The 19,338-nt window shown below is 39.5% G+C and overlaps 1 protein-coding gene across 1 annotated transcript in view; it reads right to left on the reverse strand.

The window, feature by feature from the left end:
- DNAH8 (dynein axonemal heavy chain 8) overlaps nucleotides 1-19,338 on the reverse strand; it is a 312,973-nt gene that overhangs the window by 224,989 nt on the left and 68,646 nt on the right. Inside the window, exons 21-26 of the mRNA XM_018039316.1 lie at nucleotides 17,706-17,853; nucleotides 12,404-12,522; nucleotides 9,895-10,001; nucleotides 4,052-4,127; nucleotides 2,470-2,662; nucleotides 244-440 (exon numbers count right to left, since the gene is read on the reverse strand). Coding sequence (XP_017894805.1) covers nucleotides 244-440; nucleotides 2,470-2,662; nucleotides 4,052-4,127; nucleotides 9,895-10,001; nucleotides 12,404-12,522; nucleotides 17,706-17,853 — 840 coding nt within the window. The remainder of the gene's footprint in view (nucleotides 1-243; nucleotides 441-2,469; nucleotides 2,663-4,051; nucleotides 4,128-9,894; nucleotides 10,002-12,403; nucleotides 12,523-17,705; nucleotides 17,854-19,338) is intronic.

Genomic DNA, 19,338 nt, shown 5'->3' on the forward strand with positions numbered 1-19,338 from the left:
CTTTGACACACCCCAGAATACCTGGCCTCTGGTATGAATTGAACAAAATCTGCTAGAGCCTCATTATTATCAATTGCCCCAGTGCCAGTGTCAGAATTACACAAGACGTGTTAGGTGCGTGGCATTTACAGGTTCTCGGCCTCTGTTCTTGAGTGCTCATCATTATCACTGACGTTTTCCTGGTCTTCCCCCAAGAGTTAAACAATTACAACCCGACCTGCATTGCCAGCAGTGGAAACACACCTTCACTTTCACATCTCGGTCCTCTGTCCAGAGTGTCTTGTACTTCTGAAAGTCCTGCAGGGCTTCATGAACTGCCTTTCTCAGAGAGTTTACGGAGGAAGAAAGGAGGAGGACCAGCTTGGAAATATCCTTGTGCTCTGCCACTCCCGGGTAAAAATTCTTCAGCTTCCGTGCGGGAATCATTTCTTCAAAGGATCCTGAGAACAGACATTTTTACTCTATAGATAACTCATGCATTCAACTTTAAATACTACCAATTGTAAACATCTATAGACTTTTCAAACTATAAAGTCTTAAAGACCCATCTCCCTCCAAGTAATTAACAGCTAATCTCTCACTAGTTTCATTTATTCTTATTAAATCACTGTGGTCTAGGTTTCTTTAAAGTACATGTGCACAGGCGCACTCAGTCATTCAATCATGTCCGACTACTTTGCGACCCCATTGACTATAGTGGCCTGCAAGGTTCCTCTGTCCATGGGACTTCCCAGGCAAGAATACTAGGGTGGGTTTCCATTTCCTTCTCCAGGGGATCTTCCTGACCCAGGGGTCAAACCCACTTCTCCTGCATCTCCTGCATTGGCAGGTGGATTCTTTACCACTGATCTATCTGGGATGCCTTCATTAAAGTGAGGAAACTGCTATTCAGAGGAAAGAACTGAAAACCAGTAGAAAGACACTGATTAACAACCTCCCCCAAAACAAAACGTCCTCCAAGGAAAGATCAAAAGAGTTGAAACAGCTATCCCACAGAACAGCCTTGTGGTTAAAGGAGAGGTCTGGGCTCCCTGGGGCTTCCCTGGGGCTCAGCTGTATAGAATCTGCCTGCCCATGCAGGAACAGGGGTTTGACCCCTGGGTCGGAGAGATCCCCTACAGAGGAAATGGCAACCCACGCCAGTATTCCTGCCTGGAAAATCCTGTGGACAGAGGAGTCTGGCGGGCTACAGTCCATGGGGTTACAAAGAGTCAGACACGACTTAGCGACTAAATGCAACAAAAGCTACATTTATTACCCAAATGCCTTACGCTAATTATTTCAACTTCATAGAAATACTTGAGAGGACTAAATGATACAACATATGCTTGTCTTCAGCTCAGCATCTAGTATACAGAGACCACACAACCACTATTAAACACCATAATACACATCTCTTGCTAAAAGTCAGTATTCTCAAGTATTCTTCATCAGGTACAGACCATACAGATACTTTTGTTTGGCCCAGACAGTTCCCTACTTTTGTTAAAGCAGTTGTTAACAATTAAAAAATCATGAGATTTCATGAAAAATTTGATATTTCCACCTTCTCTTTTAAAATGGTTTAATCTGGTATTCCTGCCTAGCAACAGCTGGCTGAAGTACCCATAAATGATACTGACTTGGGGTGGGGGTAGAAGAAAAGGGGAGATGTTGATCAAGAGGTATAAACTTTCATTAATATAATGAATAAATTCTGGAAATGTATATGTACTGGTGATTGATAGTATTATAATAATAATATGTACTTGAAGTCTGCTAAGAAAGTAGACCTCAGGTGTTCTCACCACACACGCACACACACACACACACACACACACAAATGATTAACTATGAGAGGTGATGAATACGTTACTTACTCTGATTGTGGCAACCATTTCACAAAAGTATGCATATATCAAAACATCATACTGTACACCTCAGATATGTGCAACTTTTCTCAAAAATAAATAAAAATTTAATGTGGCATAATAGCAAGAAAGAAAAAGAAAAAAAGTTTGGCTTTCTATATAAGAGAAAGTATCCAAAAATATCCATGGAATTTGGGGTCAGTGTCATATTACACCCTTAGTTATTTAAGGGAATAGCTTAAATAAACTTTATGTACAAAGCACATATGACCAGATTTTCTAAGCACCATGTTCTAGCAAACTAAGTTTATCAGACCAAATACAAGCCTGAACATAGAATTAGTTCTAAGATTTGTTTTCATTTTTAACTTTGAATCTGAGACTATGATAGTAGAACAGTGATAAATATCCTTGTCCACCCATGACCAAAATCTGAAATGTCTGCATGCAATGTTTAAGATAGAACATGGAGAACACTAGTTTTTTTAATGCAAAATTTAACCAACAAACATATAAAACTGACTTTAAAAAGATATGTTCTAATATCCAGGAAAATCAGAAAGACTTTTTTACTGTTATAATTCTGAGACTCTACTGATCTGAGATTTAATATTCTTACTTTCTTCCTTCTTCAGTTGCTTTCCTGGGCTTGGATGGGACAAGTCCATAGTTGTACGGGAGGTACTGCTAATGACCCTCTTGATGTGACGGGACTGCTGGCCCCAGTGAGCTACTCCTCTGCTGACCTCCAGGGTTAACTGGATCATACGGTTAATGGCTTGTTGAATGTCATCCAAGCTAGGAACCATTACCTGTGGAAAGAAGAAATGAGTCCAAGGTGCTCCCAGCACAGACAAAGCCACACCTCTGACTGTCATCATCCCCGCTCCCTTCGGAGTGGGGAAAGCCTCTGCTGGCCCAGTGGAAGTCTGCTTCAAGGAGAGGGATATTAGAGGAAGGTAGGATGCAGACTTAACCATCTTCAAGCTTTCCCACTCTACCCATTCCTGCAGGCAGAAAGGTCAAGCACAGTGCTTGCCACCCTTTCCCTGTGAGGGTGGCTGGATGCAGGTGTGTGCATGTGCGGCATGAAGCAGAAAAACTGAAGAAGCTATACTGCCAAGATTTGACTTCAGTTCTTTCAAATGTGCCAAATAAGCATAGAAGCTGTCCTTCAGGAGGCCAGACTGTGTACATGTGGTGTTAGGTGAGCCATAGATCATCCCTGGCTGGCCTTAACCCTTGGATCATCACAGAACGCACCACAGTCACCCTGACGACTCGGTGCTCCACATGCCAACAAGCAGCAGGAGGGGTGGTGGTAGAGAAAAGTGCCCTGAGAAAACATAAGGGACCCGTGCACTCAAGGCACAGGTTTCTTCTTTCTTTCCTTCTATTCTGCCGTGGATTGCCTCACAGCTGGGTGCTCAGGACAGAGATTTGGACTTCTGAGATGGTCTTATTTAGACAATGTGTGAAGTAAGAAAAAGCAAGATGATTTGTAGGGTACTTGCTAATTATGGCCCCACCAGACACTTAACTCTGATACCCACCTTCAATATACCATGAGCTCTGCAGAAGTAATTTTTATAATAGATATTAATGATACACTTTGATTTTTGTTAAATGCTGCTGCTGCTGCTGCTGCTAAGTCGCTTCAGTCATGTCTGACTCTGCGCGATCCCATAGATGGCAGCCCACCAGGCTCCCGTGTCCCTGGGATTCTCCAGGCAAGAACACTGGAGTGGGTTGCCATTTCCTTCTCCAGTGCGTGAAAGTGGAAAGTGAAGTTGCTCAGTCGTGTCCAGCTCTTCGCAACCCCATGGACTGCACCCTACCAGGCTCCTCCAACCATGGGATTTTCCAAGCAAGAGTACTGGAGTGGGTTGCCATTGTTAAATGCTGAGGTGAAGTCAAAAAGCACACAGGACCAAGAGATTAAATTAAGTTCAGTCCTAATGCGATACTTCTTTTTAAGTCTCTGCTGAACTTGTTACAATATTTTTTCTGTTTGTTTTGGTTTTTTTTTTTTTTTGGCCACAAGGCATGTGGGATCTCAGCTCCCCAACCAGGAATCAAACCCGTTTCCCCTGCATTCAAAGGCAAAGTCTTAACTACTGGACGGCCAGGCAAGTCCCTAAACTTCTTAAATACAGTACCAAAATATCACTGTGTTAACTTGAATATTTCATAATACTTACCACATTAGGAATCGCAAGATGTACTTCAGATTTTAAAAAAGAAATAACATCTTCTGACCGCTTTCGTCCATAAGGGCTGTAATAAGATGGACATTTAACTCAGAAACCTTAACCTAGTATTTCATAAATAGCATGGTTATGCTACAACTTTCAACCCTGAAAAATAAGGGCAATTTTCAAAATGCTGAATTACTTGAAGAGACTATTATTTACAATGGAACCATAGATTTCATGAACTAGTTCATGGACTAAGAAAACTTTTAATCTTCTTTGAAATGACATATTAGTCTTTCACCTGTTTCTAATATTTTAATGTTGCATTCTCTCAGGCAGTACCACCTAAAAATGTTCACCTCAAGCACTTCTTTTTCCCAGTCCCACAATAGGTGCTGAAAATCACTAACAAAAAGCATATACCTTCATATACTTTATTCTGTGTGTATGTACAAGATTAAACAGGAGGTTTCAAGTCAAAGCCTTCCAAAAGTAATTTTTACAACAGTATCAATTATGCTCAGACAGAAGTACAGACATACAGACACATGAGTGCAATTAATGAATGATACACATCGGCCTGAAAATTATTAGTAGTTTGGTTATCTCCCTCTGTCTGATCTCTGTCCCATCCCAGATGAAATGTAGTAAGTGTAAACTTTCCACAGAAAGAAATGTTATCATTACTGAAAAACTATACTTCCGTTCATAATGGAGGATCAATGGTTCCCAGGTAAACATACTATTGCAAAGAACTCTTTGAACTAGAAGCGAGCAAACAAAGGAAAAAGCCTCTAATTCTTAGTCTCACTGTGAAATTCAAGACGCATAGACTGTATTTGAAAGAGTACAATCTGAGAAAAAGAAAGAGTTTTATAAAGTATAATCAAGCAGCTGAACTAACAGCAGCAATGGACAGCATACTAGATCCTTCAGTGACTTATTTGACAAACTAGAGGATTAGCTTAAGGAATTCTCCAGTCATTTCCATGCAAAACATGAGACATAAATTACTTGAGGAAAAGGTAACAAAGATAAGCTTATCCTCCACTTAGTGTACCACAGGTGCTTTTCCAAGCACTTTTCCATAAATTGAAGTATTTCATGCTCACATTAACTCTTGACACAGATCCCATGATTATTATTTCCTTATTGTAGAGGAGGAAACCAAGGCAGAGAAAGATTAAGTAACTCACAGCAGAGGGTCACTCAGCTCAGAGACGCTCTACTACCTAGGACCCACTGTGGAAACCCTACATACTGTAAATTTAAGCATAGCCCTTCTCAAATCTTAAGAATACACTTATTTTTTTCATCTGGAAAAGTTTCTCTGTGTGCCTCAGGATTAATGGGGAAAAAACACATTATCTGTGAATTTCCAGAATACATGGGGGAAATCTGTAAGCAACAAAAAAGTTACATAGAAAAGAAAAATCAGATTAGCAGCAGAACTCACATATGAATATGGAAACAAAAGAAGCCGGTCAAACAGTATTTGTGGAGTGCGAGAGAAAGAAGCTATGATCCAAGCTGACTAAATAGTCTTCATGGGTGCAGGAAAGAGAGATGTTTTAGATAAGGGAGGATTCTGCAGTAGTATCCTCATATATGCCTCTTCAAAAATCACAGATGTACAGTTTCAAATTAGCATGGAATTCTGAGTTCAGACTTCAAAAATGCCTCCCTGTGCCAAGTACATCACAATCATGGATAGACCATGAAGGACCTGAAAATACTCAAACAGAAGGTTAGCATCACCATACATCAGGCAGGCATCAGAAACACACAGTAGCCTGGCCAGGGCTCTGGTCAGGAAACAAGCAGTGATAGTGGGACTTGGCCCCCGTGGACTATGGGGGGCTAAAGTGGTCCATGTGAGAGGGGACTCATCTAGGCTTGCTACCAGACCCCAGACATTGAAGCGATGTTCCCCCACTTGTAAAGACAGGCAAAACAACAAGATGTTTGCCAACCTCTTGCCCGCAGCTGCAGCTTTTCCAAAAGATGTTTTCACCTAAGGTAAAAGGAGCGAATCCACAGCATCCTCATTTTGCCACTAAGCCGAGCCGCCCATGTGCTCCCCCACGGAACCTGCCACGTCCCAGCATCTCTTCAGGGGATACGTAACTGTGAACAAACACGACTCAGACCTGCACTCAAGGTGCCAAGGGTCATGTGGAGACAAGAGAAAGGAAGAGACACGAAAGGAAGGAGGGAGAAACACACGAAAACAACCAAAGAAAAACTCTCGTCCAAGGAGAGTCTACAAATAAATTCCAATACGCGTGCCTAAGTCTAACGTAAAGAAAGAGGACTAAAGACATCAGTACTTGAAACAAAACCTCACTCCAGATAGAGTTTAATGTATAGAAGTGTGACAAACTCAAATATAAAAGGATGTTCCAAGAGATAAATGAAGCCATCTTCCAAAAAGTAATAAATTGCTAAGCTAAAAAGGCAAGAATGATACAATATCTGGAGGATAAGGACAAAAATATCAATTGAAATATTTAAGATACAGTAGATGAGGCCACCTTTGGGCCAGATACAGAGATTCTTGACAACGATGTAGCCCAGAAAGACAAAAAAGATGAAATATATGACAGCGAGGAGACAGGAAATACAGACTCACATGCCCGAGCATCTGAGATGGACAAATAACCACAGTGCCCGCAACAGTTCTGGTTTAAGTCCACCCTGAATCTTCATCTAGATAGTGCCTCTTCACTCAAAAGTGTTCCTAAGGTGGAACAATAGATTATGTGCTCAACCTACTCAACATTCAGCTACAGGAGTTCCATATCAAGAGAATGAAAAGACTATCTTAGAAGCAATAACTCGAGAGGAAATTGCTGAGGATTTTCCAGGATTAAAGAACACTACAAGTCATCAAACAGAAAGTACACTCTGAGAATAAAGCATGACTAAATAAAGACAAATCCACCCCGGGAAAGGAAGCTGCAGAACATCAAGGACAGAAAAACAATTTTCAGTTAGACTCACTGCACACCTCTCATCAGCAACAATATACGTCAGGAAAAAAATGAAGAAATATGTTCAAAGTGCCGAGAGAAAAACAAAAGTTTTTTATACAGCCAAGTTGGTTCAGACTTAAAATGAAGACTAAGAGGGTTTACACCTCACCCACGCTTACTGAGGAACTAGTGGTATAAAATAAATACACAATAACCTGGAGATTTTAATAAAATATTCCAGTAAATATATTATTTTATAGTGTTCAAAAAATAGGTAAAAGCAAAATATCACACAGCAATTATAAAGTTCATGCCAAACCCCTTGTAGTTAGAAATAAAGTGAGAAAATGGAAAAAAATATAGACAGTGTTTTTTTAAAAACCAGAGATAAATATATGTATTCTAAATTTGAAGGTAACTACTCAAAGGACTGAAGTATAGGAAAGAGAATATAAGGGGGGAATTACCCATCCCAAGGATAACAGATAATAAATGAAGCAAGGAAAAAGGATAGTAAGAAACTACAAAATAAAATGTCATAAATTAACTGTAACTGTATCAAAAAAATCTAAAAATGTAAATCAATTAAAATCCATTAAATGGCAGAGATAATCAGATTAAATAAAAATAATCAGGTATATAATCCCTTTAAGAGGCAAAACAAAAAACTTTACAGAAAAAAAAAATGAAATGAAGGGATAGAAAAAGATATACCAAAAAATCTGGGAAAGTAAAATTAACGACAGAGCAAAAAGAATGAGAAATCAGGATTAATATGGATAGAGAGGCTCATCAAAAAAAAAAAAGTGTTCTAGCAGACTTAACTATATAATGTCACATGCACCTAGCCACATAGCCTTAAAAGATATAAAAAGAGAACTGACCAAAACAGAAGGAAAAATTGACAACTTCACAATCACACCTGGGAGATCTGAATAGTGCAATTTAATTAAAATTCAGCAATGAGTAACCAAGGAATAAACCTAGCAAAAATGTACAAGACTTTTACACAGAGAATTAAAAAACCTTATTGAGAAACATTTTAAAAAAGAAAAATAAATGGAGAGGTAATCCATGATTCTGAAAAGAAGACTCACTATAATTAGGATGCTAATTCCCTCCAAATTTACCTATAGATTCAATGTAATTTAAATAACTATCCCAAAAGAAAAATTAATTTTCTTTTTAACTAATTAACTATATGGGAAAGAAATACTGGTCTCCTACTTTACACTAAACACAAAAATAAATACCATGTGGATTAAACTCCTAACTGTAAAAGATAAAACTTTAAAACTTTCAGAAGACATGATGCAGTAGAGAAAAATTTCCTTTGAAAGGCATAGAAATCACAAATCACTAAGGAAAAGATTGATAAATTTGAATTTAAACTCAACAAAGAATACCATAAATAGTACAAAAAGGCACAAGGAGAGAAGATATCTGCTATGATATCAACAAAGTAATATATTGAGACCATCAACAGACAGAAGGAAGGAGGTTGGGAAGGAGGGAGAAGGGAAAGAAGGAAATAGAAAAAGGAAGGGAAGGAAAGGAAAAAGAAGGAAAGACAATTTTTTTTAAAAAGAAAGCACAAATGGCTCATGAACATAAAAAATATGTTTAACCTCATCAGTAACCAGGAAAGTGATCATTTAAATCCCAGTGAGATGCCATTTTACACCTATACACACTGGCAATGATTTTTTAATTGAACAAAATCAACTGTGTGCAAGGATGAGGAACCATGGGCACTCTCGTGCTAGACTCGTTGTTGCTGTTGTTCAGTTGCTAAGTTGTGTCTGATTCTTTGCAACACCATCGACTGTAGCACGCCAGGCTCCTCTGTCCTCCACTATCTCCCAGAGTTAGCTCAAATTCATGTCAATTGAGTTGGTGATGCTATCTAATCAGCCCATCCTCTGCTGTCCCTTCTCCTTTTGCCTTCAATCTTTCCCAGCATCAGGGTCTTTTCCAGTGAGTTGGCCCTTTGCATCAGGTGGCCAAAGTATTGGAGCTTCAGCTTCAGCGGCAGTCTAGTAAATATTCAGGGTTGATTTCCTTTAGTATTGACTGGTGTTGATCTCCATGCTGTCCAAAGGACTCTCAAGAATCTTCTCTAGGACCACAACTCAAAAGCATCAATTCTCTGGCACTCAGCCTTTTTAATGGTCCAACTCTCACATCCATATATGACTACCAGTAAAACCATAGCTTTGTCTATGCAGACCTTTGCTAGCAAAGTGATGTCTCTGCCTTTTAATATGTTCTCTAGGTTTGTCATAGCTTTCCTTCCAAGGAGCAAGAATGCTAGGCACTGCCTGGTAAAGGGAAGAGTACACACACCCCAGGGCCCAGCCATCCCACTCAGCAGATGCAACACGAGATAGGCACAAGAGTGTTCACAACAGCCCGAACTGCAAACACCCCAAACGATCAAAACCAATAGAACTGATAAAACAGACTGTGTGCACTGCAGCTAAATAGAAGTGAAAATAAATTATATCAGCATAAATGCACCTCAAAAACAATACTGAACACAGTGCAAATACAGACAAAATTAAACAATACAAAAATGGGGTAAACTGTATTAAAAAAAAAAAAAAGGCAAAACAAGACAGTGATAAACATCAAGTTCCGAACAGTGGCTACTGTGAGCAGAGAAGGGACCAGTAAGGGGATTGTAGCGCTCAGTGTTCTTTGTTCTTGGGCTGGTTGCTAGGAATATGGTTGTTCATTCATTACTGTTTTCATAATGTTACACACTTGTTTTTATACAGTATTTTCATAAGTGCCATGTTTTAAATTTTATAACTTTAAAAAATGTTTTAGCATTGTGCTGTGATAGTATTACCAGACATATTTTCCACTTGCCTGGCAACAAATATTCTTCTTTTCATTGTGTCCAAAGATAACCGTGTAGCTTTTTGAAGACTGTCTAGTAATTGATGAGAGAAAAAAGCGTAGACCTCTTTACATTCCTATAATGAGAAATCATATTAAATTTGGTACAAAAAAATCTAACACCCCCAAAGCAATAATATTAGAAGTGACATGCAAAAGGTGAAAATAATAAACTTTACAATCTCAATTATATTATGGAAATAAATTCAACACTACATTACTCTTTTATTTTTTAAAACAAGTAAGAATATATGAAAAATATGCTTTCATAAACACCCCAGCAAATTAGAAGATGTTACTCCAAAGCCAAAATTCAAAAACAGCTAATTGAAAATAATCCTGGTTTGCTCAATATGCAATAATTCACTCAACAAAACTGAAACATTTAGGGGTGTGTACTTCTCAGTGCTTAGAGGTGTGGACACAGGATATTATTTTTAGTCTCCAACCATAGAAGTCTCAGTTTGGTGAATAAATACGTTTTAAGATGCATAAGGACTTCACTGGCAGTCCAGGGGTGGGGACTTTGTGCTTCCACTGCAGGGGGCGTGGGTTCAGTGCCTGGTCAGGGAACTGGGATCCCACGTACCATACCATGCAGTCAAATAATAATAATAAAGCTGCATTTAAAAAAGTGTATGATACCCAAATGTATGGGATGAAACTTCCACTGTCTTGATACCATGGTTTGCCCCTCTCTGTCAGCCCTACTCTCCCTCCAGCAAAGCAGTAGCCATACTTATTGGTCAGAGCACAAAATAAATATCGAGCCTGGGCAGGTGTTGGGGCACCACGTCTAGCTTCACAGTGAGTCCCACACCCATGGCCAGGCTCTGGCCACACTGTTCCTGTCCACCCTATGCCCTGCCCCGCTCTGAGACTGGGTAGGCCAGTTAGGTTAAGTTGGTTCAGAAGGGAGGCCTGTCAGGTGTTAACAAAGAGGAATATGATCAGGGTTGGTCAAGCACTAGGCTACAGCGCAGGCAGGATATCATGAGATGTTTACGTTAGGCCTCTGTGGAAGCGATGTGGAAGATGGATTTGAGAGGCAGAGGCTGTTGAGGAGGTGCCCGCCCTGATACAGCTCAGCCAGTGTCACAGGGAATGCAGCTGGAAGTGAAGGACTCTTCAGCTACTTTCCACTGACCGATAGTGGCTGCCTAGTGTCTGGCGCTGAGAAGCAATCCACAGTTAAAATCTAGACTCAGCAGCAAAGTGTTTCCCAGTCAAGTAGTTATACCATCCTTGAGTCAGAAGGTGAAAATGAAACACAAGTGTGCTGTTTATTTCCAAAAGTATGTTGGAGTGTGGGGTGTGTTTGTGTGTGTGTGTGTCCAACTCTTGAAACCCCATGGTCTATAGCCCACTGGGCTCCCCTGTCCATGGAATTTTCCAGGCAAAAATACTGGAGTGGGTTGCCATTTCCTCCTCCAGAGGAATCTTCCCAACACAGGAGTCAAACCCATGTCTCTTGCATTGCAGGCAGATGCTTTACCACAAGCACCACTTGTGTGGGTTAGAGAGTATGAAAGCAAGTAAAACGGAGAAAGAATGAAAAGATGGGTATGAGGGTTAAAAAAAATTAACGGGGGACTTCCCTGGTGGTCCAGTGGTTAAAAATCTGCCTTCCAATGCAGGGGACATGGGTTTGCTCTGTGGTCGGGGAACAAAGATCCCACAAGCTGCAGAGCAACTAAGCCTGCTTACCACAGCAACTGAGCCCAAGAGCTCTAGAATCCTCTTACCACAACTAGAGACTCTGTGCACCATGATGAAAATCCCAGGTGACACAAGTAAGACCCGACCCAGCGAAATAAATAGATGTTAAAAGAAAAGAAAACTGATGGCAGCAGGAGAAATCAGGAATCAGTACAACCATGGAGTGGCATTCAGAGCTGATGAACGGCCAGAAGGCCTAAGAAGGACGAAGAATCCTAGTGTCTCCTCAACTTCCCTTCTCAACACATCTCAGTGTAATCTGAAACTCTGCCCACCTGGGGTTTCTCCTGCAGGGCAGTCCACAGGATATCCACAGTGCTTACATTAAAATATGCAGATCCCTGGACCCCAGGTGAATCAAAGTCTCGTCTTGCAATATAGGTAACTCCATTAAAAACAGTAACTGAGAACAAAGTTCTCCGTCCTGAATCAAATGGATTGGCACTATGGTCCCAGATGTAACATTTACTGCCTAAGAAAACACGGTCAGTCACAATTGGGACGGTAAGTATATAAACTGTAATTGACACAACCACATTAAAAGCAGATGATATTGGGGGAAAAACTGTAAGGACTGCTGTAGCTTGTCAGATTCCACAGTGTAGGATAGAAAATCATATTTTCTGAATTTTGTTATAAATCCACACAGATTGGCTGCAGAACTGCCTGGGGGGTGGGGAGGGAAACACCATTTGGCATTATCTGCAATCCTATGTAACATAATTCTGTGAAATTGCATGAGGTTGTTTCACAATAATACCTTCTTAAATTCATCTTCTTTATCATCTTTAACATCAGCCTCAGGCACAATATTAGCATCATAATCGGTGCCTTCAACATCTTCTCCCTCACTTCCAAAAACAACGTGCTTTCTCAGCTCTATAGAAAAGATAAAATAAAAATAGAATATTTAATACTTAGCAATTGGTTTATTCTATATGACCAAACCTTCTTAGGAAGCTCCTTCTTTGAAAAATTCTTAATCAAAAAATTAAAAATTTGTTCCTGGGGGAATCACCCTTGAATTTAATTTAAATCAAGTACACTCTTCAAACACACTCTTAGTATCTATAATTAAGGAACATTTAAAGAGGGCTCTACATATTAGCTTTCTAAAATATCTGTTTAAGTTTTGACTTTGCTATCCTAACAAGCTGGTATGTTTGTGTTTTTGATACTTCTGATGAAAACCACTTAAACTAAGTGAAAAATCTCTAAGAGAAAGAAGACATGTTGTGGATATTTAAGCTCTGAGTTTTTGTTTGTTTTTTTAAAGCATACAAATTTATTTAATATAAGTTTTACATGACACAAGAGATTTCAAAAGGAAATTAAGATCCAAAGAAGTGATTAAACTTGCAGGGTTTCACACTAGGTTCGATAAAGAGTAGAAAATCATAGGGAAAATGTGATAGGACTACAAGTAGTAAACTGTGGGGATTTAGCAAGGCCCATTCATTCTGATTGCTCTCAGCATCCTCCCATCTTTGAAAATAAAGATGCTCCTGTCCTCTCTGGGTACATGGAAGCCTCTCAGATGAGAGGAGAAAGTAGAGGTTGGAGAGTCCTTCCCATACCACCTGGAGTGGCTCAGATGGTAAAGAAACTGCCTGCAATGCAGGAGACCCAGGTTCAATCCCTGGGTCAGGAAAATTCCCTGGAGTAGGAAATGGCAACCCACTCTTGTCTGGAGAATTCCATGGACAGAGGAGACTGGTGGGCTACAGTCCATAGGGTCATAAAGGGTCAGACACAACTGAGAGACTAACACTTTCACTTTCCTGTACCACCACCTCTCAAATTCCTTTAGCTTAAAATATTCAATATGCATGGTAGCACATTTGGGGGTGGTATATTCTGAGCCCCAACATTTCTCTCCTAACTTATGTTTTCCCTTCTTTCATTTCCTTTCCCTTAAAAATTCTTTCTATAGCATGCCATGCCAATACTAGAGAGGGGGTTCTGTAAACTTCTACTCCCGCCTCAGTCTTCTCCCCATATTACCTGTGCCCCGCTTAATGAATCTAAAGACTTGTTAATTTGATTAGCATATTGATGCTACTTTTCCAACAACTTTGCTTCATAGGTGGGATGAGCCCCTGTGTTTCCCCAAAAGAGCAAAGCTTTCTTCCAATAGTTTCAAATTTATCCCTTGCAAAAACTTCTCACATTTAGGAACTTTGGTGCAGAATCTTGCAAGTGGATCATAACTGGCTATAACTCATTAAAGAAACACATTTAACATTTCTAGCAGTAAGTGAACATGGAAAGATAATAACAACTTTTAACTAAAAATAATGGTTTGTCTGATCTCTGGGTCGGGAAGATCCCCTGATGAAAGCAATAGCAACCCACTCCAGTATTCTTGCCTGGAGAATTCCATGAACAGAGGAGCCTGGCAGGCTAGTCTGTGGGGTCGCAGAGAGTCAGACACAACTGAGCCACTAACACTTTCACACACACACAATGGTTTTCCCTTCAAATTAAAACTACAAATTATCTATATTTATTACCTAAACTCCCCTCAGTAAATACATTATTTTCAGCACTTCTTACAGGTCTTATACATTTAGGAAAGCAAAATGTATTTTATATCTTAAACAATTTGTTTACTGAATTAAATTGAAGCTTTTACTTAACAAAAATGTGCATTTTCACTCACTTTTTCCCTTGTTACTGGAAAGGGATATTTGCCTGCACATGGCTTGCTCCTCCACCTGTCCACCTGTCTTTAACTTACAGTTCTTAACTTTCCATTGACTAGGTCTCAAAAAGCAGCTGATTTTTGCAGGCACAGCACAAACCCATTAATTAATTCCTATTGTGTGGGCCCTCTCTATATTCAGGAGAACATTTTGGAATAAAAGCCTGAAAAGGATATTACAGAGATAATTTTTAAATTTTTTGGGGGGTCTTTGTGAGTTATTTCTTTTTGTTTCACGTATGATATTTAACATGTTTCAATGCCATTCTCCCATATCATTCCACCCTTGCCCTCTCCCAGAGTCCAAAACACTGTTCAATATATCTGTGCCTCTTTTGCCATCTCGCATACAGGGTTATCATTACCTTCTTTCTAAATTCCATATATATGCATTAGTATACTGTATTGGTGTTTTTCTTTCTGGCTTACTTCACTCTGTATAATAGGCTCCAGTTTCATCCACTTCATTAGAACTGATTCAAATGTATTCTTTTTAATGGCTGAGTAATATTCCATTGTGTATATGTACCACAGCTTTCTTATCCATTCATTTGCTGATGGACATCTAGGTTGTTTCCATGTCCTGGCTATTATAAACAGTGCTGCGATGAACACTGGGGTACACGTGTCTCTTTCATTTCTGGTTTCCTCAGTGGGATTACTGGGTCATATGGCAGTTCTATTTCCAGTTTTTTAAGGAATCTCTTCACTGTTCTCCATAGTGGCTGTACTAGTTTGCATTCCCACCAACAGCATAAGAGGGTTCCCTTTTTTCCACAACCTCTCCAGCATTTATTGCTTGTAGACTTTTGGATAGCAGCCATTCTGACTGGAGTGAAATGGCACCTCATTGTGGTTTTGATTTGCAAGACAGAGGATGAGATGGCTGGATGGCATCACGGACTCGATGGACGTGAGTCTGAGTGAACTCCGGGAGATGGTAATGGACAGGGAGGCCTGGCGTGCTGCAATTCACGGGGTCACAAAGAGTTGGACACAACTGAGCAACTGAACTGAACTGAACTGATAATGAGTGATGTTGAGCATCTTTTCAAGTGTTTGTTAGTCATCTGTATGTCTTCTTTGGAGAAATGTCTGTTTAGCTCTTTGGCCCACTTTTTGATTGGGTCTTTATTTTTCTGGAATTGAGCTGCAGGAGTTGCTTGTATATTTTTGAGATTAATTCTTTGTCCATTGCTTTGTTTGCTATTATTTTCTCCCATTCTGAAGGCTGTCTTTTCACCTTGCTTATACTTTCCTTTGTTGTGCAGAAGTTTTTAATTTTAATTTAATTTAATTTTAATTTGTCTATTTTTGCTTTTATTTCCAATATTCTGGGAGGTGGGTCATAGAGGATCCTGCTGTGGTTTATGTCGGAGAGTGTTTTGCCTATGTTTTCCTCTAGGAGTTTAACAGTTTCTGGTCTTACATTTAGATATTTAATCCATTTTGAGTTTATTTTTGTGTATGGTGTTAGAAAATGTTCTAGTTTCATACTTTTACAAGTCATTGACCAGTTTTCCCAGCACCACTTATTAAAGAGATGTCTTTTCTCCATTGTATATTCTAGCCTCCTTTGTCAAAGATAAGGTGTCCATAGGTGAGTGGATTTATCTCTGGGCTTTCTATTTTGTTCCATTGATCTATATTTCTGTCTTTGTACCAGTACCATACTGTCTTGATGACTGTGGCTTTGCAGTAGAGACTGAAGTCAGGCAGGTTGATTCCTCCAGTTCCAATTGCTCCAGTTCCAAGCAATCTTTCTCCAGATTGCTTTGGCTATTCGAGTTTTTTTTGTATTTTCATACAAATTGTGAAATTATTTGTTCTAGTTCTCTGAAAAATACTATTGGTAGCTTAATAGGGGTTGCACTGACACTATAGATTGCTTTGGGTAGTATACTCATTTTCACTATATTGATTCTTCCAGTCCATGAACATGGTATATTTCTCCATCTATTTGTGTCCTCTTTGATTTCTTTCACCAGTGTTTTATAGTTTTCTATATATATGTCTTTTGTTTCTTTAGGTAGATATATTCCTAAGTATTTTATTCTTTTCATTGCAATGGTGAATGGAATTGTTTCCTTAATTTCTCTTTCTGTTTTCTCATTGTTAGTGTATAGGAATGCAAGGGATTTCTTTACACTCATTTTTAAAGTTTCTATGAGAAACATTTGAAGATGAAATACTTTTTATAATTATTTGTTTAATACAAGGTGACTAGACATATTTGGATTATGCAGAAATATAAAGAAAAATATAAATAAAACCATAATTCAATTATCCAAAGAAAGTACAATTTATAAAAATTGTAAAATTTTTTATTATCATCCTGTACTAGTCATGATTAAACCAGGTTTAGTCATAATTAAACCACTCATGATTAAACTTAGTCATGATTAGACCTCTTAAGAGAAATATTGCCTCTTTCACTTGTTTTAATAAATAAAAGAAAAGTAAATCATTTATAAACTTGAGTTATAGCTAAGATTACTTGTATGTGTGTGTGTGTGCATTCAATTGTGCCTGACTCTTTGCAAGCTCATGGACTGTAGCCTGCCAGGCTCCTCTGTCCATGGGATTTTCCAGCCAAAAATACTGGAGTGGGTTGCCATTTCCTCCTCCAGGGGATCTTCTCAACCTAGGGATTGAATCCACATCTCTGGCATCTCCTGCATTAGCAGGTGGATTCTTAACCAATGTAAGCTCAGAGTTTCTCATCCTCAGCACTACTGACTACTTTGTTGTTGGGGGCTGTCCTGTGCAGTGGAGGATGTTCAGCAGCATCTCTGCCCTCTATTCAGATGGCTGTCATGCAGTGTGACAACCAGCATGGTAGAATGAATACACAAAAAAGAAAAAGTTAACATAGCAGGCCAGAGACTGCTATCCATGTTAAGGCCTGCTTGCAAGGTTGGTCCTTAACAGGTGTCTGGGAATTTGGAGTTGGGGCTTCCCAGGTAGCTCAGTGGTACAGAATCTGTCTGTCAATGCAGGAGATGTAGGTTGATCCCTGAGTATGGAAAATCCCCTGGAGAAGGAAATGGCAACCTGCTCCAGTATTCTTGCCTGGGAAATCCCATGTGCAGAGGAGCCTGGTGGGCTACAGTCCATGGGGTGGCAAAAGAGTCAGACACGACTTATCAACTAAACAACAATGACAACCTGGATTTCAGAGGGGTGCCCACCATTCCCTAACTCATAAAAAGGGTTCACTGTGCCTACACTGTGCAAATCACATGGTTTATGCTGAACACCTGATCTCCTTCCCAGAGTCTGGAATTTGGATACACACTATGCACAGAGGGCCTTCTTGAAAGCGTATCTGGAGCATTCGTGATTCAAACAGTTTAACCAGTCGCATTACCTGGTAAGTGTCTTGCTCCTTTCCCACTGTACTTAACTTCATAAATACTCTCAAATATTGATATAAGTTCTTTGACAGCTTCTTCCACATGCTTACTTTTATGGTTTAGCACCTCAGCCCATTCTTTTGTGTATGTCTATTAAATAAAGAAATGACTATTAATTTCCAGATACTTAAAACTACTGTGAAGCTTCTTAATATGACTTTAATTTGTCAAACTCTAATTAATGCTATTTGAAAATACCTAGAGATAGTGGCCAGTAGCATAACGATTCAGACTCCAAACTGGCAACAGCTAAAAGCAGCCCGAGAAACCTGTTAAGTTTCAAGCGAGGAAAAGGAGGAGAAAGAATAAACATTCAAAGTTGTTTTGTGTTTTGGCCATGCCATGAAGTGTACAGGATCTTAGTTCCCTGATCAGGAATGGAAACTGTGCCCCCTTCAGTGGAAGCATGGAGTCTTAACCACAGGACTGCCAGGGAAGTGCCAAATTCAAAGTTTTTTACCTTACCTGATCCAATCACTCATCAAGATCTACACTCACATTGATATGAATAAAAAGAAAGAAGCCTGAAGACATAAGAGAGATAAAGATGTCACAAGTTGAAAGTGAGAAATAGTTTTAGAAAACGACAATCCAAAGTGTTGTTTTGAGATTCAAATCAGACAGGGTGTTTAACTGAGCATCGTGTTGTATGCCAGGCATCAATTTAAGACCTTTATGTGTATGAACTCATTTAATTAAACGACAACCTCTTGGGATAGGTAACATTATTGTCCTCATTTCACAGATGAGAAAACTGAGTCTCGGAAAGAATAAAAAATTTGCCCAAGGTCACACAGTCGGTGGGTAAGAATTGGGGTTTGAAACCAGCTTTGTGTGATTCTAAAAGTCTGTGCTTTTTGCCTTTTGAATGTTTCTAATAACAAATACTTTAGAAAGAAATTGAGAACTAGTTAAATCCAGAAAAGAAAACTGGCTTATAAAACTGAACAAGCCTTTTGACATACACTGTCCATGCACTTTAGAAAAGAGAAAAGTAAATGGTAGCAGCCAACTTGGCCCTTTAAAATCACTTTTGAGAAGGAGCCCAAGCCTATCTATGCAAATTCTCTCCAGACACGCTTTGGGAGATCCCTAGTCTCCTTGCACAGCTCTCAGGCGGTCCTCTCTTGGCTACTAGATTGAGAGAGAGACTCCTAAGCTTGTCCCCCAGATTTATACCACCCCACCTGTATTTGAAACCATCTCCATCTTTTCTCAATCTCAGGGGAAACGATGTTCCTCCTCTTACCGAAAGACAGTCTCCCTTCCCTCCTATCCCCACCAACTCTTCAGACCTCATTCCTCCATTCATTCACTCCATTCTTTCTAATTTATTCAACACACCGTTAAACTGTGGAATGCAATGGAGGCTGAGAGTCACTTCAGTCCAGCAGGGAAAACAAGTGTTAAGCAAGTGGACACAATTCCAGCTGATCACAGAAGAGACACATACCCTCTACTTGCTTTGAAATCCCCTAAGGAGACACAGGAGACTCAGGTTCGATCCCTGGGTCAGGAAGATGCGCTGGAGGAGGAAATGAAAACCCATTCCAGTATTCTTACCTGGAAAGTCCC

This window comes from Capra hircus, chromosome 23 (assembly GCF_001704415.2).
Source record: "Capra hircus breed San Clemente chromosome 23, ASM170441v1, whole genome shotgun sequence".
In the NCBI taxonomy this organism is placed as follows: Eukaryota; Metazoa; Chordata; class Mammalia; order Artiodactyla; family Bovidae; genus Capra; species Capra hircus.